The sequence below is a fragment of the Bombus pyrosoma genome, linkage group LG5 (assembly GCF_014825855.1).
Source record: "Bombus pyrosoma isolate SC7728 linkage group LG5, ASM1482585v1, whole genome shotgun sequence".
Lineage (NCBI taxonomy): Eukaryota > Metazoa > Arthropoda > Insecta > Hymenoptera > Apidae > Bombus > Bombus pyrosoma.
This window is the reverse complement of record NC_057774.1, coordinates 8086147-8110014: the sequence shown is the minus strand read 5'-3', so window position 1 is coordinate 8110014 and position 23868 is coordinate 8086147. Positions and strand designations below refer to the sequence as shown.

General features: G+C 38.5%; 1 protein-coding gene and 1 long non-coding RNA gene across 14 annotated transcripts in view; one reads left to right on the top strand and one right to left on the bottom strand.

Moving 5' to 3' along the window:
• Positions 1-23868, top strand: part of LOC122567610 (DNA-directed RNA polymerases I, II, and III subunit RPABC3) — a 71220-nt gene that overhangs the window by 5474 nt on the left and 41878 nt on the right. Inside the window, exon 1 of one of the 4 annotated variants that reach the window (XM_043726358.1) lies at positions 8390-8480. The exons of 1 other annotated variant lie outside the window; for it this stretch is intronic. In XM_043726358.1, the coding sequence (XP_043582293.1) occupies positions 8405-8480 (76 nt within the window). In that variant the 5' untranslated portion in view covers positions 8390-8404. Of the gene's footprint in view, positions 1-8389; positions 8481-8634; positions 9069-21175; positions 21315-23868 lie in introns of those variants that run through there. 2 more of the 4 variants (XM_043726361.1, XM_043726362.1) reach the window with 2 other exon arrangements.
• LOC122567613 lies at positions 4094-8237 on the bottom strand. 10 transcript variants are annotated; one of them, XR_006316831.1, is made up of 7 exons: positions 7861-8237; positions 6959-7793; positions 6406-6872; positions 6154-6205; positions 5958-6040; positions 5586-5822; positions 4094-5489 (listed from the first exon to the last, which is right to left on the bottom strand). It is a non-coding gene; the product is annotated as an uncharacterized LOC122567613 (long non-coding RNA). The 10 variants fall into 10 exon arrangements; XR_006316832.1 differs by having other exon boundaries at positions 6157-6205; XR_006316828.1 differs by having other exon boundaries at positions 6154-6872.

Here is a 23868-nt window from a genome sequence, read left to right as displayed (position 1 = left end):
CGAAACAAACATTATTACAGAAACCGCATAATTCCTTCGATATACGCGTATTCGTAGTAAAATCTCGCCAGAGACTAATTCTTAATCAATACGTACTTCCGATCGACAAGAACTAACAAACTCTTCTTCTTCTTCTTCTTCTTCTTCTTCTTTTTCCTCCTCTTCCCGAACGAGGCCAATTTCTCGCCAAGATTTATTTTACATTTGCAACAGACTTTCGTATCATCGTATTTGCAAGTGTTTTAGACCATCGACTGTTTGGTGAAACGAAACACGTACGTAAAGCCGAATTTACGCTGTTTTACTTTGCAGGAATACGAAACAAGGACTCGTCCGCCATCTTTCCCCAAAGTGAAACAGGGTAAATTCGGCTTAAGAATCTGACACGAGTGGCCGTCTTTAGAATTGCACCGTCAATCTACCAGTCAGCAGACGAACGGCCTTTTGACGATCAATCATATCGCTCTGAATACCTTCGAGGTCGGTCGAGCAAGATCAGATAGCCATTAACTTGCCACCACCATTGTACCAACGTCGTTGAAAGACGCATTTACCCCGATTTTATTAAAAGTAACTGGATATCTGTAACATCGAATTAATAATTTAGGAAAAAATATCACTTTCGTGGCTGCGCAAGCAGCGAAAGGTATTTCACGAGGGAAGGGCCGCTAGTGAAACAAAAGGCATCAAGGGAGGAAATGATATATCATTAATTCGCTGCATTAAACCGGTCTGTTGTTTCTGACGGCCGTTTTGCCAACATGATATTCCAATAGGATGTACATATCTCTCTCTTGCACCCGCTTTGTCTTCCGTGACACGCGATATCGACTTCATTTCCATTTTCACGTACATATAAAATTAATCACGCGGAATGGCCGTTTACCAGCGAATTTTATCGCTAGATACCTTCGTCGGATTTCACGAAGCACGCACTGTTTCTTCGTTTGGCGAAGGTCTCCTAGAGTTTATGTAACCTTGAAAGATTCGAAGTTTTGCGAATTTTCAATTTTTGGTTTCTCAGATTTCTTAACCTCCAATCTTTCGAAACATTCAACTCGTAAGGTTTTCAATTCTCGAATCGTCAAATGTTTCGCAGTTGCAACTTTTCGAAAATTTTCGGACTTCAGAATTCTCAAAATTCTCAAAACTCGTCAGATTCTCAGGCGTTTGGATCTCCAATTGCTCAGAATTTCTACTTTTCGAACTATCTAACCTCCAAATTGTCGAAACGTTCGTGAATTTCTCATCCTTATGAATTTTCTAATATCTCAATTCCCGAATGTGTAAATTTTCCCGCTTTCCAATTCTCCAAATATCTACTGACCTCTAAAAGCTGAATGATAAATTCCTAAAGTGAAAGTGCCAGTGAAGGATTACAAAGGGAACGTAATTCGAACCCTTGGCCAAAAATAAACAGCACTCCCGAAATACAGGTCCAATAAATCGATCCGCCTATGTATGTACGTACGTGTGCATGTGTATGTTCCGTGTCTACTCAACGATACTTTGGACGAGTCATCGGTCGAAGCATGAGCGTAAACCTCGACGTGGATTCGAGGACGTATTTCTTTCGCGAGCCGCTATTTCATCGAGCAAACGGTGCGGTAAGGTAGATAACGTTAACAGCGATCTGCTTGTGTTTCGGTGCTTTTGTAGTGTGACATAAACGAGAGGTCAGATCTGCTGTTATATACGAAGGTCGATAGCGGCGATCGGCTGTCTCGAAGGCCAATCGATTATCAGGATTGAATCATCGCTGGTGGGCCAACTCCCTTTTGGTCTTGATCAATATCGTAAATCCGACGATCTTGTTCTAACGAGTTGCTTTAAAGGCGGGTTCTCGTCTCGTCAAATTATCAAGCAAGAATTTAAGCTTGCTGGGAAAATCATGTTGCGGCTGTATGTTAGCACATAGCTGCAGAATCACGAAATTAGTAACTGTGTATGCTTATTACTAAATTTATGATATAAAATAAAATTCCTAATTGTATATAATTAAGCAATTTCTTTTATCGTAAATATATGATGTATCTGACAAAGGTGCAAAATTGCGGTTAACGTAGAAGGTGGTGTTTAGAAGAATCGGTGAGCGAATGAAGAAATATTTGAGTAAATTTAATACCAGTATCTTAAGAGCCTGTGTTATTCGAACCTGTGTACCTTCAATCTTCGAGAATTTGTAATTAAACTTAATAAGCACAATCATTTCCTTAAATACGTAACAACGGGGACATTGATAGCATGTACACAATTACGAGAAGAACTAAGATTACATATTGCCAAATTTTATATTTAAGGGAAATATGAATACTTGTTCACGCTCGATGTTGCCTGCAACCAGCATTACCTGCGCTTTACAATACCGTTAAATAATCGTTTTTTCATGCCCAGTAAAACTGATCCTAATTGTGCTAAATTTTCTCCTTGACGAGAACGTCAAAATTTAGGACAAAAATTCTTTTTACATAATGTAAAAAATATTTCCTTGTAAGAGTTTCAATTTCCATGTTGTACTGTCTGAATAATTATGCCACGTTCACAGGCAAAATCTGACGATGCGTGATTTCTTGACCAACCCAGAAACTAATAAAAATGATATGTAAGTAGTAGTTATATATGATAATGTAATAGGAGTAAAAATTGTTCGGTTCTAAACGACCGCGGAAACATAGTTTTTCTTGTGAACACGGTGGAAATTTGTCGTTGATGGTAGCAATCTCTGGTTCGATTTGGAAAGTTTCGAATTCGTTTATTTGGCTATTGCTGGAGGACATATCTCAGCCTCCGCACTGCTGTATCGTTTATCTAGAATGCTCCTCCAAGTCAATATAGCCCCCGGTAGTAGTTTGAGAAACTTACTTTAAATCCTAGGGCGCATCTGGTATATATAGGTCAGACGCCCAATAACGATTAAGGCCACGACCTTGGCCGGCAACTGCAGCCGTGCAACCGTTTTTCTATCTCCTGCGAATTCGGCTAAATTCGCGGCGATTGTATTTATAGGCACCCACGACTACTTCTATAACGTCTTCGGCCATTTTAAATTGATTTGCACCGTTTCGTTCCACTGAAACGATGTGGCATCTAATTTGATTATGCTCTTCTCTATCTCTTATGATTATTTTATTTCTATTCTATCTTTTGTGATGCACGTATCTTTTATGATCTATTATTTAATGGTTGTGTGAAAAGCTTCTCTAGCAGATCATATGTTCTTCTGTCGCTGTTGTAGCATTTTCCTGGTTATTGCTGGTGTATTTGACACATGGCTGATCGTAGCTTTGCAGCTTTATACGAGCTTCGTTTACTACGTTATTATTCTATATTTATCGATTGATATACGATAATAAATAAGTTAGTATCGATATATGATATGGAAACTTAGTGACGGAATTAGATTGCATATGATACGAGGCTTGGGATTGTTATTAAGTTATTACACCTAGCAATATACGCTGTTAAAAGTTTTTAAGCAATAAGTATTTCATATAAATTCAAAATCGAGGAAAGAAATCTAGAATTATGTTGCCTTATAACTTGCATCAATAAAACAATATTATTAGATTTAGAGTATGTGTAATTAGGAAGCGGATTTCCAATATTTTATGTTCTTGAAATCACAGTTTGATAGTCTTACTGCGTGTTAAATAATTATTGTCTGTTAGATAATCTCATTAAACAATTTCTTCTGTGCCAAGAAGCAACAAAGTAGATCATGTATGGTAATAGTCAGACAGTAGGATCTTAAAGTACTTGCAGTAGATACGATGCACGAAGCAGTCATATGACAATCATTTTTCTATATTAATAATAACTTAGCAATATCCTAATAATATTCGGTTTTCTGTCTCCTTGTAAATGAAGATCGTTTTTGTAGATCTTCTGATTTCGATATTTAATTGGTGATTAAAGGAGAGTACTCTGGTACAACGTACTTAAACAAGGAAACCTATGATCTCCCAGAATTTACGATTTTTAAATATAGATGTTATTATTCACGAAGTTAATCAGTTAATTAAATAACGTTGCAATTCGATATTTTTGACATACGAAACCAAATAAAAATGCAATTTTAATGAAATACAGAGAATAATACGTAATACGATAATACATATTTAATAATACAATAAAATTGGTTGACAGCAAAGTGAGTTTTAAAATTGCTCGTCCACAGAAGGTACAAAATGTGATTTATACTTCCTCGAAAACTATTATTCCTGCAAATAATGTCATTCCTACGAGAAAAAATATGACGAAACACAAGCGAATGCGTTTCAGGTTAATAATACATTCTACTCTGTTGAAATTAGGTTGACCGTTTCGCAGATTTCCATGTTAAATCGCTTCATTATCTCGATCACAGGGTCAAAACGAGCTGTGAGCTGACTATTAAGCTGTTATCAAGAACGATTTTCAATCTTCTTAAAGGACGGCGAATTCCTAATGCAAGATCGCCTATATCGCCTTGGTAATTGGGTCCCTTCAAAAGAGAAGCGAATGGCGGAAGAATAAAAATTCTAAAGTTCCAAGTTGCACAATCCTTTGGAGAGATCGTTTCTGACAGTAGGTCACCTTCCATTGCCGGGTGCTGAGGTAATTCGAGCAATTTACTCGGACAACTCAAGCAGATCGTTGACAAACCTAATAATTTCCTCTTTGTGTCCAAGAATCGTGCATATGTGCCACATTTTTATTTTTAACAGACGAAACTCGTACCATTCGTGTAATATAGGTATATGTTTCTCGATTGTCTCATCTTTCATACGAAACGATGCAAAATTTCCCAGAAAAGATACGTCTTTGCTGTTTTAATTGCAATTAGGTTGATCAGAAACCGTTGTCATTCTTGTTGTGTGAAAGATTGATTGCTTTGACCGAAATTTCCATTAATAGTAGAACTATAACGTACTAAATATAAAATATAGCTGGACTAAAATATAAAATTTGTACCAAAAGAAAAGAAAATGAAAGATAATCAAAAAAAGATACATCATATAATTCTCGCGTTTCTCTTAATTGCAAGAACTCGCCGTTGTCTATCTTAGGATTTCAGTAGCGTGAATATGTCATGTTTGAAAAGATCATTAAAAGTTCACAAAGAGGTAGAGATGCGGTAGTTGTCAAAAGCTGCGCAGTGTAATTTTATAACCTTGGTGAAATAAAGAGTCTTTGAGAATAAACTCGTTATACAAATGCAATGTGTACTCAAGCGTCTAAACCATTGTCTTGTTAAACTGTTTGCATGAAGAATTTCATTTTAAAGTTATTATTAAGTTGAACATTGTTGACAATCGCTATGTAGAGTCTTCTTCAAGTATATTAAGGATATTAAATTTTTACAAAGAATTTATAATTCTGTAAACATTTAATTTCCTTCATTCGTTAATTGGAATTGTAGAAAATTTAATAACATTTGAAGATCTTAGTTTGCTTTTTATGAATAAAAGATTCATATTCCTCCAGTTCTTCATTTTTTTATTTTTTAACTGGAACAATAAAAAATTCGTAAATTTTACGATATGAATCATGAAAATTGTAAGAAGTTTAGAAAACGGATATTAATGTTCACGTGATCAACGTACCTACTGCATCAAATTGCAATTCAGCGGAGACTAGTGGGAGTGCCTAGACTGTATTTAGTCGGCGTAATAGTTTCTTTAACGACCTAATCAACGTGGCTGCCGTAAACTCTAATTACCGGTTAAACTGTGCGTTCGCAGCGAGATGACTGTGATTTCGTCGTTGAAGCCGACCTTTTGGATATGCCATGTGAGAGTTTATCATGCTTCGCTTTAGCACTGTATTATACTCAATTTTGCCTATTTAAAATAAAAAAATATTAAAATTAGAAATTTCAAACTTTGCATATTCCTTTTATTACTTTTATCATTAACTATATCTTCCATTTTTAGATTTACTTGCTAATTAAAACATTTATAAGCATTATTACCTACCTGATGTGCAAACAATTACAAGTGTTCAATATCTACAATGACGATGGTGTCATAAAATTTTATAGCGTGTTTCTAAGAAATCCCTAGTAAAAAACGGAATTTATTACTTTGCGATACAATTTCTGCAATCTCCATAAAAATAAATTTAAGTTACAGTTGACAATTTATTACTGATTCATAATAAAAAATGAATTACTACTTCACATGTTACGGCATCTTCAAATCTTCATAAAAATGTATTCGAGTTACTGAAATGTAATTACTAATTACTCTACTTAAATGTACAGGATACATATAAAATGCAGAAATATACAAAATCTCCACAAGTACTAGTTGTAATATTTAGAGAATGAAACAAATTTACATTTCATTTATTTACACTGGCAATGAGGTCATTACTAATTTACTAAATAACTAAACATTTCACATACAAAGTCATTATTCTCACCAGAAATAATTTCCATACATCTTTATCCTAAATTTCATTTTTTTCCTTCGTTTATTAAACTCGATAGATAGCTATAGCTGGGTTACATAACAGCAGGGCCACCCGGCTAGTATCGCGTTTTGGACAGAAACACAATGAACTCGTTAACACGGCCGATTGTTCGCATCCAATTTCAGAGGCTTGTTCGATTGCGTAACGTTGGTGTGTCCATAGGCAGACCAGTAAGATAATAAAAAATCTTTGAGAAACGGCGGTTCTTGGGAGTGCGGCGTTACGTCAGACGCTAACCAGCATTATCCATTTAATCTGATAAATGACGTCGAGTTAATCAGGCAATGGCGAACGGAACGCAACGCGCCTCCGGATGCAAGGCACGTACTCAACGCGCGTGATCCTCGTCCTCGGCTGGCTTTTCTCCATGTCGCTGCCGTCCCGTCCCATCTTGCTCCTTTGCTTTGCACCGTGACCTATTTCGGTCAGACGCGAAGGTGAAGAAGAAAACAGGCGAAAATGTAAAGGAAAGAAGTGACAGAAATCAGTAAAACACACGTACATTACGAATAATGGCTCTCGAGATGACTCGTCTCTGTAATTTGTGTTTCGTGGGTTGGTATTGTTAGTTGATTTTTGGTTAATGAGAATGTAGCAAAGTTTTTTTCCAGGGTCGTCTTGCACAATTAAACTATTGCTGTTAATGACATTTTTACACGTCAACAGATACCTGGTATCAATAAATAAACCATAAAATTAATAAACGAAAAGAAATATGATATATCTTTTTTTGTTGATTTTTCTGACCTCTATGTCTACGACTCATAGTGTGTAGACTTATTAATATTATTAATTGTTACATTATCGTGCAAGAATCCCATGCTAATATTTAGTACAAATTATGAATTCTTCATTACCTGTGCTTTAGAATGTAAAATACTACGTATAACTTAAAATACCAGGTTTAAAAATCGAAGTTGTACGGCTTGTATGACTGCACGAAGCACTTGTAGCAGACGTCGTTCTTTAAGATCGTTGGGTTAGGTTGATATATCTACACCGGCGATAATTTCGAGCAATCTTCGTACATATTGTGTTCGAAGAGGTGTAAATGCGTCCATTTAGCAGAACAACAATTCGATAGAAACTCCACAGATGATTTTCATGAACTGACAATGGTTGGCAGCCATAATGTATTTTCATAGTTTGAAATGTGTTGTACAGTATGTATGTATATGGAAAATTCGATGTATGACGGTCCATTTATGCGCACTTGCTTGAGTTGGAGCTAAACGTAGATGATTTACGGTTTCAGGAAAATTTTCTTCTAAGAACTGTTATTTCATGTCTCTGCCACTTTGCTTTTTATTGACCTACACATCTTGTTTGGAATTTTTCTGGAAAATGCAATAAAATGGGAATATAGCTTGGAAGTATATAGTAAGAACAGAAGAAGCAACCTACACGTGCAGACCTCAATAAGAAAGATCAATTGATTTAGTCACAAGAGACAATATAATAGATATAAACTTTTTATCCTTAAAATCCGTAATGTCGTCAAAACTGCCAGGAACCAACTTTTTCCGATGTAGCAGGCGTTCGTGTCTGCGAGAACGCGGCACCACCTGACGACCGAAGACGCATTGCGATTGGTCGAGTCGCGGGCGGCCAGCCAATCGGCTGATCGCTTTGGTATGGCGCGTTGTGCCGGTTACCGGCTTTCGCACTGGTTCGGCTGCTGGCCCGCGGCTGGTTGGCTCGCTAGAAATTGCGCGCAAAGCGAGAAAAAGGCAGAGTGAGTAGCGTGTGACTTCGCAAGATAAGGACGAACGTGAATCGCGATCGCGACGAAGACAAACAACAACTCTCTTCTATATACTTCTCTTATATATATATTTCGTTCAAACAAAGATAGAAACGAACAGAATAAGAAAAAGAGACGCGAATAGAGTGGAGACACGCGTGAAGAGAGCAAAACGAGGACAAAAGTAAATAGCGACGAAAGAAAATGGACGTGCAGGCGACACCGGGAGACAGAACGAGAAAGAGAAAGAACGAAGGAACGCGTGTGTGCGAGCGACATGGTACGACGGAGAAGCTGTTCGAGAGAGAAAGAAGCGGGAGAGCGCGAGAAGGACACGTCGATGAAAAAGGGGGGCACGGTGGTGCGGTGCCGGCTGCCTTCGGCGAGTCGACAGTTTGGCGTTCGGTGTTGCTAGGCGCGAGGGCCACTGTCAGTGCCAAGGCGGCAGCCGGCAACCTTCTCGTGCGACCGCGAATCGTGCCACCTTTTTTCTTTATTTTTCTCGCTTTCGCTGTACATCCGTTCCTCGCAGTTTTCCACTAGAACGACTGGTCCCGCGACATTTTCGTTTTTTCCTCATTGTTTCTCACCGAACTAATGCTCCTATAGAGGATGCATTTTCGAGACTGTTCCAACGGCGAACCGGCACCCGGTCTCTCTGGGTTGCCTCTCTTTGGCAGCACTGCGTCGTCGTCGCCGTGGTGGTGCTGCGGCTGCGTGCGTGTGTGCGTGAAAATCCCGACCAAGAACATGGAGACAGGCGAATTTCAGTAAAGTGACGAACGATCATGGGGTGTTCGACCATCTTCCTCCGTGCCAAACGATTTCGCCATTCTATAGGAATACCGCTTTCGATGGAACCGACCAGGTACAGATCAGATTATCTTGTGAAAGTTACGAGAGCGGGATGGAATTTGAACGGTACACGCATCTCTTGCAACAAGTTAATAAATTCGTTATATGTTACGAGCTGCTAGCTTCGCAAATTGAATTTCTGAATAAATATTTTGAAACTTTGGTGATTTTTCTAAATTTTCATAGCAATATGCTGTACGCATGTACATTGTATAAATGATTTGGAAGGGCCAATGAAATGCGAGATATTTAGCGTCCAGTTAAGCTAAGATTCCATCCGGCTGTTATTCTCTTTTTGGTTTAGTTTTTATTGTTAGATAAATTTATTTTAGTATCTATGTATATATATATATATACATTGCTTTTTAACAATAGAATTGCAAAATAATTTTCTATAAAATAAATTTTAATACAGAGGTATGTAAAATAAGCGAACATATGAATTATGGAAGTGCGGAAAGTAATTTACCACGTGTTGCATACCGAATCCTGTCGGAGAAAAAGCGCATAAAAATTGCGTTCACATTCAAATACTAATGCGACACATTTCTGTTGAATCTTATCGTCAAAAAATCTCACAACGTTTTCATGTTTCGAACCGTTTCACGTGAAATAATAGGCAACGCCAACTCGCACGAGTACAACGCCAATGATAAATCGTTTCGATTTCATCGAACTTGTTGCGTCTTATCTCGCTCACGTTTGATAGTTGCGGAACACGCATCCGGCCAAAAACTTTTCAATACCGCGGGTCAATATATGTTCGATGTTTGAAAAATACATTATTTAGCAGCATAAATAAGACTATATGTACATTATCTGACATAGATATATTACGTTACTGATCGACTAGTTATCGAAAAAGTAAACAAGATATCGAATTACGATCTGTCGCAAATGCCTAGAAACGAAGCATAAAAATAGAACAATCATCGTTGCCACGTTTCTCAAAAATAATGTTTATCTATAACTAAACAAATAACATTTTTGCTCTTGTATATTAATTGGAAGGTATTTTCGTTATTCTTCGTGTTGTTAAATTAATACTTTGTTTCATCAACATTAATATAATATCGTGAAATCATTGCGAGATTCGAGATGCAGATGAATTCGATTCCGCATCGTTGAGTTGGCACACGTATGTATTTGCGTGGCACACATGCGCGTTTACTCTTGAAGCTGCAGAAAAGTGTGAGCGGAAAATATGCGTCGTTAGCGTATTATAATCTCTTATTCGCCTTTGAATCATTCTGAAGACTTTTTAAGTGTTTCAACACTTATGGGTTCCCATTTGAAAGGTTATGTCTCATTTTACAAAACTTAGTTGGCATTCTAATTTTAGTTAAAAACTTTTAGATTGAAGATCAATAAGTACAAATTATATACAATGTTTCGATATCTTATATTCGATATAGATAATGCTTACTTGAAATCATAGAAGCTAAAAATCATGAAGCAAAGGGTTAAGGAGAACGAGCATATAAATCAAGTGACGGGTTTTATGTACGCGGGATGAAGCTGCGCAAACGTATGCGCAGTTTACATCTCTCTGATCGATGCTCGAATTTTTAGTGCTATTTTTTCATTCCAAATCTATCAGCATCAAAATAAATACTGACGTACAATTTGTTTCAATATTTCTCAATTTCACTAATTACTATATTGGATACAATTTTACTTTAAGTTGATGTCGTCGAACGTATCTCGCACAAAGAATTTCTATACAAGATACGACTCAACGATTTGAAATGTCAACCGTATTAAATATGTTGTCAGACTGGTACTATCTAATCAGCCTTATTAAAACGTAAAGATTATTGTTCCTTCTTTTGATTCTTCTATATTCGAGATTACTAAATAATCACTTCGTGTAAGGACGAATCGGCTGAAAATTTGTCTATCTTTCAATTTCTTTCTAATTATCATATCTTTGTTTCCTATCGCTTTTACACGATCAGTTTACTAAAATAATAATTATCGACTTGTACATAAATCTTATTTCTATGAATTCTAATAATCGTGTTTACAATTCTAGGGAAGTTTTCTTATCATCGTATCGTTTATGTAACTTGTCGCAACTGCGAAATTGACAACATTTACAAACAATGTAGTTACCGATAGGGACATTTACTTGGCCTGTAAGAAACGTCGTCGCTTGTGTCAGCTGAAGTCACTTACATATTTATCATGATCCTTTTATATCCGTTCTCTCGTTACTGTCGTTTTTAACATCCAGTTTGACTAACGATTATTATATTTCCTTTTGCATCTAAGTTATGCTCGTAATTTCTCCTCTGGCTATTACTTTCTGCCAATCGAACCCCGATCAAAACCGGTTCTTAAATTTCGAGTCATTACAAAGCGTGTACCTGTCCCACTGTTCTCTCTCTTTTCGCCTTTAGTGCCCTTTCAAACTCTTCTGTACGGTTCCATGGTCAAACACACGGGGAGTTCCAACTCTGATAGTGCGGCCTGGCTCAATTTCGTGGCGTATTAATTAATCGGAACGTGCTTCGACAGGCGTCGGTAAAACAGTTCGCGGATCTATCCGCTGGACGACGTTGTTCCGTTTTGCAAAGAGTATGTGTCAATAACAGGAACTGCCCTAAAGGAGAAACGCGTTTCAGTTTAACAATGACGACCCTAGTATATAAGCTCTCTTTGTGCGTGTGCACGCGCCAATGCGAGAGACCGTGTTTCCGTGTGGAAAAGGTCAAAAGATCGTCGAGAGGAAATCGTGTTACTGGCAATTAATCAACGGACAGACGTGGACGCGGCGATCTGCCGATTGTATAATACGAATTGATGACTCTTCTTCGCGAATCACGCTGAAAATCCATTTCTCTTTTTAGAGAGAAGTTAATTCGATATTTATTTCATATTCAAATATAAATTAAAAGACGCGGAACTAAATTTAAGTTTGGAAATTTAAAAACTTAGAAAATTGTAATTTATTTTTCGACTGAAATATTTCGATTAGACTTTAAAAATTACTTTTTTCTAAACATTTTATATTTTATGGAAGAATTTGGATCGAATCTTAATGCATTAGTAGGCTACGTTAAAAAAATGTACTCATACAATACTTAAACGTGTTCATAAAAATAACAATATCCATAACATTATAATAACGGTTGCTTAATTCTTAACAGATTAGCGAAGAATTCTGTTTATCAACAATGAAAGAGAAAAGCCAAAGACTATTTTTATGCGTTCAAAAACGTCGTGGCAATGATGTTTACATTTATAGAAATGGGTAGTAGTGATATTAACACAGTATCGGTTTCGCAAATAGCTAGTCACAATACTGGTAGGACACAAAAACAGTTCAACAGAGTTCCGTGAAGTCAAACACGTTAAAGTCACTTCGACGGCTAGGACAAATGAAGTGTTTATCGTTTCTCACAATTTCTCTCAATAATTCCTCGCTGGATCTAATGAAATTTTTTGCTGTCCCACCATTCTTGTCAGTCGCAATAATTTCTCCTCCACTTCTATACGAAGAACATTTTTCAGTTAAATGTTCTTCTTTTCTCCCTCTCTCTCTCTCTCTCTCTCTTTCTTTCTCTTTATCTATCTCTCTACCTCTCCCCTCTTTCTCTCTCTCTCTTTCATTTTATCTTTATCTAGTCGCAAGAATTTTATTGTCGCGTTTTTAGCGACAATTAATTTCACGGAATAAATAAAAGAATATTGCTTATTATCTTGAACCGTTTGAAAAAGCAGGACAAGCAGATCAGTAAATGTTTTAAGTGTACAATACTTTTTCTCCGACAGCTAAGAAATAGCTGAGGGATTAATAATTTTCTGCTTCTTCGTTGCGGCGTGTGCATGCTTGAGGAAATAACGGGGACTTGATGCTTTCGAATTTAATTTCTTTTACTTATTAAATCATCCAACAAACAGTAAATCTTCTTTAATTCTTCGCGGTCCTACGGTATTATATGGAACATTTCGTTCCATTCTTTTGGCTTTTAGGATAGGAAACGTTAAATCTTTCACAGTGTAACTTTATTTAGTTTAATCAAATGTGCACAGATATTAATTTTGAAAATATGCAAGTATAAGTTATTGATTATGAAAATATAGAAATGTAATTATTAATTACGAATAGATTCTGAAAGTGATTTATCGAGTGTAATTAATTTAATAATATTCAAATTTCGATTGATTGAATATAAATCAACAGAACGCAGACACTTATGCAAATTTATGTTTTTTATACAAAAAATGGAAATTAGATGGAAATCATTTACATCCTCTAAGCGCTATAATAACTAAGTTACATAGGCTGTTCTCTATATTTTATAAATGCATAAAGTTCTAAGATTTATAAATCGTTAGACAGAATACCAAGTGTGACTCGAAATATCGAAGAGTTAACTCGTTTATTTAACGCTGCTATCAAAATTTTCATTTCATTCACTACTAAAATTTCATTCGCCAATTATATCCAAATACCATACTCCCATTGATCCATTATCATCAAACGAAGAATACGTGATAATTCTGCCTATTCTCCTGGACACGACAAACATACATAATGACCAGTATCAAAACTTGCTCCGCGCGTAACGATCACGTAACTATCCGTGCAATCACGATATTGCCAAGTCCGTTTCACACCTGGGAGCTCGTTTTCTATCTTCAACTTCATTCTGAACGTCCCTCGATCGTTCAATCTGAAAATATCTTCGCGAAAGGACTTCGATATGGCGGCCAATCGAACAAAGAAAAAGAAACGAAAGAGAGAAAAAAAGATTACTTTCGAGGAACGACCGACCGGTCTTTCTGTGTCTCCTTCACCCAGTCGACCTTGAAACCAGCTGACAAGCCGAGGAAGAAGCAGCTATAGGATCGTTCGAAACGCGGGGTAGGAGGGGGGGATTGCGCAATGCTTCGAAATACCATGACATCGGAACGCCCATTGTCGGACACCCTGCCACATCCTCAGGGTTCCTCTTTGTCTCGGCGAATTCGTAACGAGGAAGAGGATGAGCGAAGGAGTAGATGTAAAAAAAGAGAAGAAACAACAAGAAAAAAGGAAACGTACAAGCCGACGCGCGGTTGCCTCTTCAACCCCCTCTTCTACTTGTATATCTGCTCTTTATCTTCCTCTCTTTTTCACTCGCTCTCTAGGTCTCTTTGTATCTTTCGCAGGCAGAATGTCGGCCTGTCCGACGGATGAATTTATTTTCGTACACGCCTTTCGACTTCACCGACAAGAGATTTATGCGAGAATCGCGGTCCGTGGTGAACTTTTAAGCGCACCGGGGATTATTCATACCCCGCGGTTGCTCGATGAGGAATTAACGACGGGGGACGTGTTCGTTTTTCGGCTAAACGCGGAGGGGCTCGTGAAAAAATATATCCTCTATATTTCTTCTCTATTTCGTATTTTCGCCGCTATTCTTTTTAGTTTCCTGATTTTCGTGAAAACGTTTTTTGAGAGCGAATCGTAAACTGCATCCTCCTCGCACATATACAGAATGTACTATGATATGTGGGGCTCAGAAGCCAACGTACGATGCTATTGATATTTTATTAAAAATAATACGTAGATTAGAGCCTTCTTGCATAATAATTTACCAGTTGGTATTAGTGAATTACCGAATTACAGGTTGTAGATTTATGTATTGTTTATAATTTTACATGAAATGGGAAAAGGTGATCCGTAATTTGTAAACTTTGTTAAATTTCACTTGGCTTAGTAACAGACCTATTACTATTATACAAACAAATTTATTAGTGCTAGTATATTAGTAATTTATTATTAGTAATTTCCGATTCGTAATTTGTAAAATTTAGCTAATAATATAAATTTAATTACGTTTAAAATTACGTCTTGTACTCACCTCTTACCTCTTGTACGCGATACTCTGGCTGAAATAACTACTTTCACGGGACTATAATTTTGGAGGAGGCTCGACAGAAGTATGTAAAAAATGTTCGCTGATATTCAAAATGTACAACTTTTCAAGCACTCTGAATTCCTTTTTAATCACGCAATCGCGAGCCGTGATGATGAGTCTGCGATTGCGAACCCTCTAGCGGCAAAATGAACAGATATCGAAGTTTCGAGGCAAGCTGCCTCTTTTAATCTCCTCTTCCATTAAACTTCGTTAAAATTGAAAACGAAATGTCTAGACTGGTGAAGTTGAAAAAATTTCTGTTATAAAAGTTCTGAAAAAATTTGTCATTAATGTTAGAAAGAAAAGTGGGAAAGCTTTGGAGGATTTTTAATACAGAAATTTCGCCTAGTTGGAATGAATTGGTAGGAGAGATTCACGAGGTTCCGATAATTCGTTACGTGCGATCGACCTTCGACTCATCGAGTGGCTTCGCTGATCGTCAGTTTGGCTGACGTGTTCTGCTCGATGTATGCTGTTTTATTAAATCGATCAGCAAACGTGCCCACCTCCCTTTTTGTCTTTGATTTCTATACGACGCTGCGACGTTGCCGTCGTCTAACTTCTTCTGAATCATCTTGTTGTCTATCTTCTATCGTAACTCAGTATCCAACGACTATGAAAAGCTATTCCAAAGATAAATATTTCTCTCCTGATTACTTATCATTATCGTATAATGTATTAATCCATAGTATTAAAGAAACATCTTATTTGTAAATTATGTGATTCCTTAAATAAGCTTCGAGTACAATGTTATTGAATAAGATAGTAACTCTGTTCATTAGAGGGCGCTGCAGAAATACATTGACAGTTGTAAGTACATTATTTGGACATCTATTCGTTACATTTATTGGAAGATGCTACAAGTTTCATCTTATTTAGTGTTTTACGTTGTAAACAGAATCTTATACATTTATGGGGAATTTAAGTGCGCAAAAATGTGCAAAATGTACAAGAAATACGGTAATAGTTCATCGGGATAGTCAAACACTTCGTCATGTACAAGGATATCTACTGATATTGGTAACCTATAATTTGTGGCTTTTAAAATTTTACTACTAATAAGGAATACCAATCCCAGAGTCTGCGTGCGACATTCCTAAAAACAATTACCACTTTAAAAAATCAAATAACATCGCATAAACCGTCGATACATTCGACAATAACACATAATCTTAATACCGGACCGATCGATGCGATGGATACTGCGAACTGCAAAAGACCGCTAAAATTCCACGCGCATCGTAGTGAGCTAATTAAAAAGTTTCCTATCCTTGGTTGATCCTCGATTAGAAGTAAACAGAAAAAGAGAAGGTCTTCTTGCTCTTAATTGATACTCGAATAACTCCCGATCTAAAGACAGAAACAAAAACCAAACCCAAAAAAGTGAACCCTATATTCTACGTAGCCAACAAAACGGTAGAAAACAAAGAACGCAGAAGAACGAGAAAAAAAAACACGAATGAGACGCGTAGATATATGCGTAGTGTGCATTTGATCGTCGTGTAGCTGGAATTAAAAGCTTCGACACAGAGGAGAAGAAGCGAGAAAGAGAAAGACAGGAAGGCTAACTGTGCGCGAGAGTAGCGGGGGTTGGAGATGCGTCACCGGGAGGAGCGTGACTACCACCCTCGCCCTCCGTGGCTCTTTTGAAGGTCAAGGTTTCCCGCCCCTCTCCCTGTGTACGTGTATACATGTACACATACTTGTGTACATGTATATGTGTGTGTGCGAGCGTGGCAAGAGGATTATGAGGGGGTAAGAAGGGAGGTTGCAGGCGTAGAAGTGTTGGTGAACGAGGACGTGGCGAGGGGTAGATTGAGGTGTGCGTGGGTGGTTGGGGGTGTGTGCCAGGGGTGGCGAGATCCCGGTGCCCAGTATTTATAGCGCTTGCGAACCGGTCGATAGCGGATAGCGACACTGCGCAGTTGGGAAGCCCTCGTACCGAACACCAACCCTTCTCCCCTCTTCCGTTCCTCAATTCTGTCCTTGTCACTCTCGCTGTCTCTGTCAGTAGAGCCTAGCTTCGCCACCCGTGTTCACCCTTTACCCGACCTCTTACTTGCTCGACCACCCCTTTCGTATCAAGGCTTTTTACTCCCTTTTTCTTGTGTACATTTTCTATCCTGCTCATTCTTTATTCGATTCTACGTACATATATTTGGTTTTATCAGCCTTCTCTCTTTAAACTTAATTTTTTGCTCCTTTCCTTTTTTTCTGATGGTAATACAGAGCAATAGGAGAAAGGGAGAAAAGAGGGACGACTTTCCTCCGGGATATTGGTCATGGGTATGTACGTGGTGGGATGTAGTACTCTCTCTCCTCTCTTCGCTCCAGGGGACGCGGAATGGTCGATATTGATATTGATTGGAAGTTTTTAGCGGCCGATGGTTTAGAAATTGCGCCTTCCCGAGCGTCAGAGGAACGCCATGGGGATCGTGTTTCGCCCGATGGATCGGGTAATCGCGTGACCTACCGAATGTTTTCAGGTTTCTTACAAGTATCGCCGTGCGAGATCTATTTTGTTTATCTCTAGATTTTAAGACACAAACGAATACCTTTGGCTATTGTCCTTTCTTTATTCTCTATTTTTCTTTTTTTTTTTTTTTTTTGTAATCGCGGTAGTGTTTACTTGTACTTGTACTCGTTGTTGGGTCCACGTATTCATAAAATAGGTAATTTTTTTGTACCAAAAACACTTTCGAACCATTTAACAAGAAAGGAAGCTTGTTCAATGTTTTAATCATTTCAATCGCAATTATCATTAGCGTGCACATATCACTTTATTTCTGCAAGCTAGTTTGTTGTTTATTTTATTAGTTTCAACATAGGATTATTTGAATTATTCTTTCGCTTTGGATATTTTTTCTTGGTTGACCTAATTCTTTCGTTATTAGGTTTATTCCATTATAGAGATTAATGGTGTCTCGTAATATACGAGATTAATTACTCTGTGTGAAGTTCTGAATTAAATTATAAAATGATAGAGCTTAAATGACTCAAATACCCTTATCCTTACCCTGTACCTGCTTTGAGACACCAAGGTGAGAAACGCTTCCGCTACGCAACTCAGTTCCCGGAAATACATGTTCCTAGCTAACGTTAGCGATCGTGTAAACTGTCCATTCCACGCGTATTCTAAGTATAGGGAGCTCGGGTCTATTTTCGCGGTAATTCATGATGTACGATATCGGAAAGTAAGCGGTGACTGGTAACGCTAAATAAAGGCGACCGATTATCGAGTATACTACTATTAATAAGAATCATTCGACTCGACGTTAATTGAGACTCCTACGTGTACATTCATTGGCGGAAAAGCGATTAATAAGCTGGAGGGGTGGAGATAAACGACGCAGCTAACGAATCGCGAACATCAATTTGCCAATCAGATTTTTCCGAAAAATTGAATCTCCGACTCCTCGACGCAAGTATTGATCATCGCGGAGGACAATCGTGAGCAATTGGAGTCTGATTGAAAGGTTAGTTTGGTTTTGATTAACTGTCCTATTGCGTCCACTCGTTCTTTTTCCCTTTCGAAAACTATTTGCATGAGTAAGATAACGATAGAATTTTTAGCGAACTGAAGCGACCGAAGAGAATTAAAAACGTTTTAGGAACTTTTTAGAAATGTTCGAGTGAGCAAGGGAATTATAAAATTTTAGTCGCCATAAAAATGTCGAAGACAATTAGACATGTCTGTTATCCTCCGCCGTAAAAAAATTCGATACCAAATAAAGGAACTAAAAACAAGAATCTGGACAGTCAAAAAAAAAAAAAAAAAAAAAAAGGAAAAGGAGATAACAGAGTACGGTTAGATAAAGAAACTTGTCTGGAAAAAGGTACGAGAAAGCGACGTATCAACTGTACCTGCCGCAGAGAGTAGGAAAGAGAGAGTACGTGGAATGGTGGAAGATGACGAAGCAGCGGCAGAGTATGAGTGAAACAACGAAGAGGAGAAAAGGGAGGTCAGAGGGTTGCTGAGCGCCGCCCCTCTAGTAGTGGGGAGAAAATCTATCGCCATCTTTGTTCAACCCCCGGGATACACAGGAGGGTTGGTATCCCTACTCGCTACTTTCACCGTGAACTAGGGAAAGACAGTCTTCTAAGGGGAAGAACAGACAAGAACAGAATGATCGCGTGGGCGTTACTGCAGAGGAAGATGGAAGCTGGTTAACGCAACAGAGAGGCAGGACGATGGAGATCGGTGGCTAGAAAGGAAGCATAAAAGAGGGATAGTGAGTGAGAAGAGGGTGTAAGAGGGACAATAGAGAGGGATAGCGTTTCGTGCGTTTCGTTGGAGAACTCTAACTACCGGCCGACCGTAAAGGTCGGCGTTGCGTTTTCTTTCTTCCTCTCTAAGTCTTTTTCTTTTTTTTGTTGCTTTATTTCTGCTCTTCGTGGTCGTCTTTCGTCGAATCGTCACATCCTTTAACGACGAGCCAGCTGGTAGCAACCGTTACGTGTTTCTGGGACTCGGTGCACTGTTCTCCACTGGTGCACGAGGTGTTTCCGGTTAATATTTTTCGCCTTAGAAGATCTTACTTTCTAGTAAAATAACTTTGGAATCGTTGCAGTAAGATTCAAGTTCACGGTGTTAAATGGACGACGGTTAGAACGTGAAGAAAGAAAAAAGGAAGGTTACGAAAGAGGAAGATTAGAAAGAGAAACCGAAATCGTGGAGGAGAAACGGAAACGCCGCAGCCTCGTGGAAAATGTGTCATTTTCTGTCCTTCTCGGCTGGCAAGGAAATTTAAAGGGACCGCGAAGAATGGTGGCAGGAGGGGGTAGGATTGTGTGCCGGGATGGTGAAGGTGAGAGGGTAGTTAAAGGATGAAATAGAGTGGGATGGAGGGGCGACGGAGAAATTGAGTCTGGTTCCTTGTATCTCGTTCGCCGCGCCCCGTGCCATTAGTTGACCATGAAGAGTATCGTTACGAATCTCTTCCTCTGGAGGACCAGCTGACAGCTTCACTCGGCCAAGTGAAACTATCTACAAGTGAAACAAGTCAGTGTTCGTCGTTTACCATTCTACAGCAAAGCTTTGCGACGAAATAAACAACGAAGGAAATGAACCGCGAAGAAAGAAAAAAGAATATTCAAGGAACCACGCCATAAAATAGGATATATTACGGAACAAAGGCTTCCTAATTGCGAGAAGACGGGATAGATATTTTTAACGAGTCTTTATTAACACCGGTTTCTCCGCGTTAATTCCAATTAGTCGGCACAAAAGCAACGAAAACCTCATCTCGATTTTTCTTACTGGTATCTTATAAAAGGAGCAATTCCTGTTGCCTCGATATTTAAAGAAACATACATACTATAAAGCAGGAGAAAAGAAGGTATTGTCAGAGGAGAGAAAGAACGAGGATGACGAAGATATCCTGCGGAACGTGTATGGAAGTATATGTATACCTATCCAGTGGCGGAGGGTCCGCCAGGACCAGCCAGCGAAAACCACCCCTCTTGCTCTTTCCAGTGAAGCGAAAACACACAGAGGGAGCTAGAGTGCGACAGGTGGAGAACAAGGATGAGGATGGAAGAGGAGGGATAGGAGGGATGGGCATTTCGGGGTAGCGAAGGAGAAAGAGGCTAGGCTGGTCGTGTTTAGCTCGTGTGACGAGCGCATGAGAGCGACGAGGAGGGACTTTGGAGGCGATGGTGAAGAGGATGGTGGCCGGTGTTCGGTGGACGAAGAGGGGAAGGATTAGAGGGTGAGAGTTAGGGGCGACGTAGTGGGGGATAGAGGCTGGTTCCGTGCGTTTCGTTGGAGAACTCGTACCATTGGGCGACCGTAAAGGTCGTCGTTGCTCTCTCTCCACGTCGGCACATAGAAGTCGAGCAGCTGGCAGCAACGTCAGCAACGAGGAACGGATCAGTCCACCGTGTGCCAGCCTCGAGGTCCGTGTTTCTCTCTCTTCCTCTTTTTCTCTCTGTCTGGATCCTTTGATCATCGTTCGCGGTGTGGAGAGGCCTGCTCCGAATAATACACGATACGATTATCGATACACGAATTTCATCGAGTATATACTTCCTTTTTTTTCTCCTCCGTTCCTATTTCGTTCTCGTATAAGAAGTAATTTAAAGTTCTACTGGCTCTGACGATGGAGAAGATGAAACGAAAGGATTTCGAAGAAAAGAATACAAGTTGCCGTTTCAGAATGGAGTTGTTGGAAGATATTACGCGATTGGGATTGGATCTCGACGGTTGGACGATCTATAGAGAAATTGTATATTTGAGAGGATCGGTGGAAGAGAAGGAAGGATTTAAAGAAAATCAGCTGTCAAGGTGGCTGTCGTCGTTCACGCGATCATGGAATTACTGTCAACGATCGACCGTGGCTATTAGCGTGAGTAATTGGAGGAAGCTATGATGTAGATGATTAAGTAGATGGAAAATGTCTGTTTTCCCTTCAACCGCTATATATTGTTTCGATTGATGATTTAATTCATGATTTCGTGTGTGCGAAGCATATTGTTGTACAGGCAACATTGTGTTCGATGATGATCGAATATTTTTCGATCGTTAGAAACGAAACACGTAATATGATTTGCGTACGGCCTATGCTTGCATCATTTTCTTTATTATCATAAGATATTCTACGGTAATTTCGTCACTCCGTTTGTCCATTATCTAGCTGTTCTATCATCCTCACGTTCATAGCCTCTGGTTTTCTTTGATATATGTATTTCTTGGGAAGTTGTTGCACAACCGGAAAACGCGAATTAAACGTGTAAATACGAAACGTGCCGCCGTTGACGAGTATTTGCACTCCATTGTCTCAACGTCTTCGCTCCCCTTTTCCGTTTGGCCGGGCTCGTTCGCGATTTTGTCGCGTCGTCGATCTCCAGTCGTCGACAGATTGATTTTCAATTTTCGTGAAATCCTTTGTTTTTCAACGTACAACGTTTCGTTATCGTAGAATAACTGCTTATCGATAAAATTAACATCGGTTGGACTTTGAATTCGTCATAAAATTCGACGTACGCGAGAGAAAGAAACATTTCATTTACTTTAAACCAGATTTTTCGTTAAGACACTTTTATACGGAAAATTATCTACATATAGTTTATATTTCTTTGGTGTTTGCGATAGGACTGAAGTAACGTTTACAGTGCAATACATATACATACGTATTTAACTTTAAACGTATTGCATCTTTATATCGAAATAAATTAATGAGAAATAACGAGAATAATTGCGGCAGTTAACATATCGTCAAACATTTTACGAGCTTGTCGACGGAGCAGATTGAAGCGTTGTGTACTTAAAATGTACACTGAGTCACGTCGTCGAAAGACATTTCATTAATTCACGCAAATCCGATGTGAACAATGCGATACATACAAATTAGGCCCGTCCCTGGGCGATTTCTCGTGAACGAACGTATCAACGGCCAAATACCGTTCTCCAACCGCAAGATAATAACCCTAACGTTATTGTGACGCTCCAAAAATTTTATGAAAAGATGATTCATGTTTACCCAAGAACGCTTCATATTTCATGACTTCATTTCATATCTTTTTATTTATTTCATTTTATTTATTTCACATAGAAATTTTTAACATAGTTAAGAAACTCAGATTTCAATTTCGCCATTAGAGAAATTAATAGATAATGATTCTAATATCATCCTAGTTGAATGGAAAAATTCTATTAAAAATACATGCATACTTCATATATGTAGAAATTAGTCATTATATTTAGAAGGGCTCGGTTTATTAAGTATATTAATAGATAATAATTCTCACACCACAATGATTGTTCCAAAAGTTCTATCAAAAAATACTTCATATTATAAAAGTCGTTTATACATTCAAAGAGACTTAAATCACAACTGTATCATTAAGAAGATTATTTTGTCAATTTAAGTTGTCGTTTCCTTAAATCAACCTGTCTACAGCGTTCTCGTTTCATTTTCCCGCGATGCAATTTCATTTCGGTGGACGTCTGTTATTTCATGCCCTACCGCTGAATTATACTATCGTATTACTACTTTGTGTACCTGGTCGCGTTCCACGGTTCGCGTTTGATACGTGTAATCTAAGAAAATCGTCTCTCCAGGGCAGACGACGCGAAGAAGTTCCAAAGTACATTTGAAATTGCCGCGTGAAGCGGACGGGTCCATTGCAATGATCGGCGCGGTGATGCAGCTCTGATCTTATTGGCCAATTCACAGCGGCGAGTACAATGGCGTAGGGAAGACGAAGTGTCCGTGCAAGGACGAATTATGTAATTGAGGCGAGATACAGCTTAACTTCGCTAATAACGAATTATTTGTTCGAGCGCGAACGAAAATCAGGTGATTCTAGCTGGATCTGTTCCCGTAACAAAACATCTGGTATAGGCATTGCTAAAGTGTGTTCGAAGTTTCAAGGATATCTTGTTTACGATTTGTGGGTCGTAATCCCAGATCGATATTCAATACCTTCCATCGTATAATTGAACTTTGGGAATTTTTCTTTGTTTATACGCATCTTCGATAAATTTAAATGCCAAAATATTATTATACAAAATATGATAATGACATGTTATATTAACATTGTAAAACATTTTAAACTTTACCCTGTTACTTAATTTTATGTCATGCTGATAAAAGTCCAATGAATAATACAATGAAAATGAAAAATTTTCTTCGATTAATTAGAAAGAATGCTGCATTCGAACGCAAAGCTTTCGGTATGTTGACAAAAAGAAAGTCACGAACGAAACAGGGAAATGTATACGTATTTCTCCTGGGCAATTATTTACGTGAACTTAGCTAGAAGGTCGCCACAAGTACACGTGTTAAGTGGAGTGCGCGCGCGGTCGCATGTATCAGCTAGGCATCCTCCAAAACTCTTTACAATGATGCATGGCCAATGCGAAAAAGACCTGCGAGGCTACCTCGGGGCGAGCCAAGG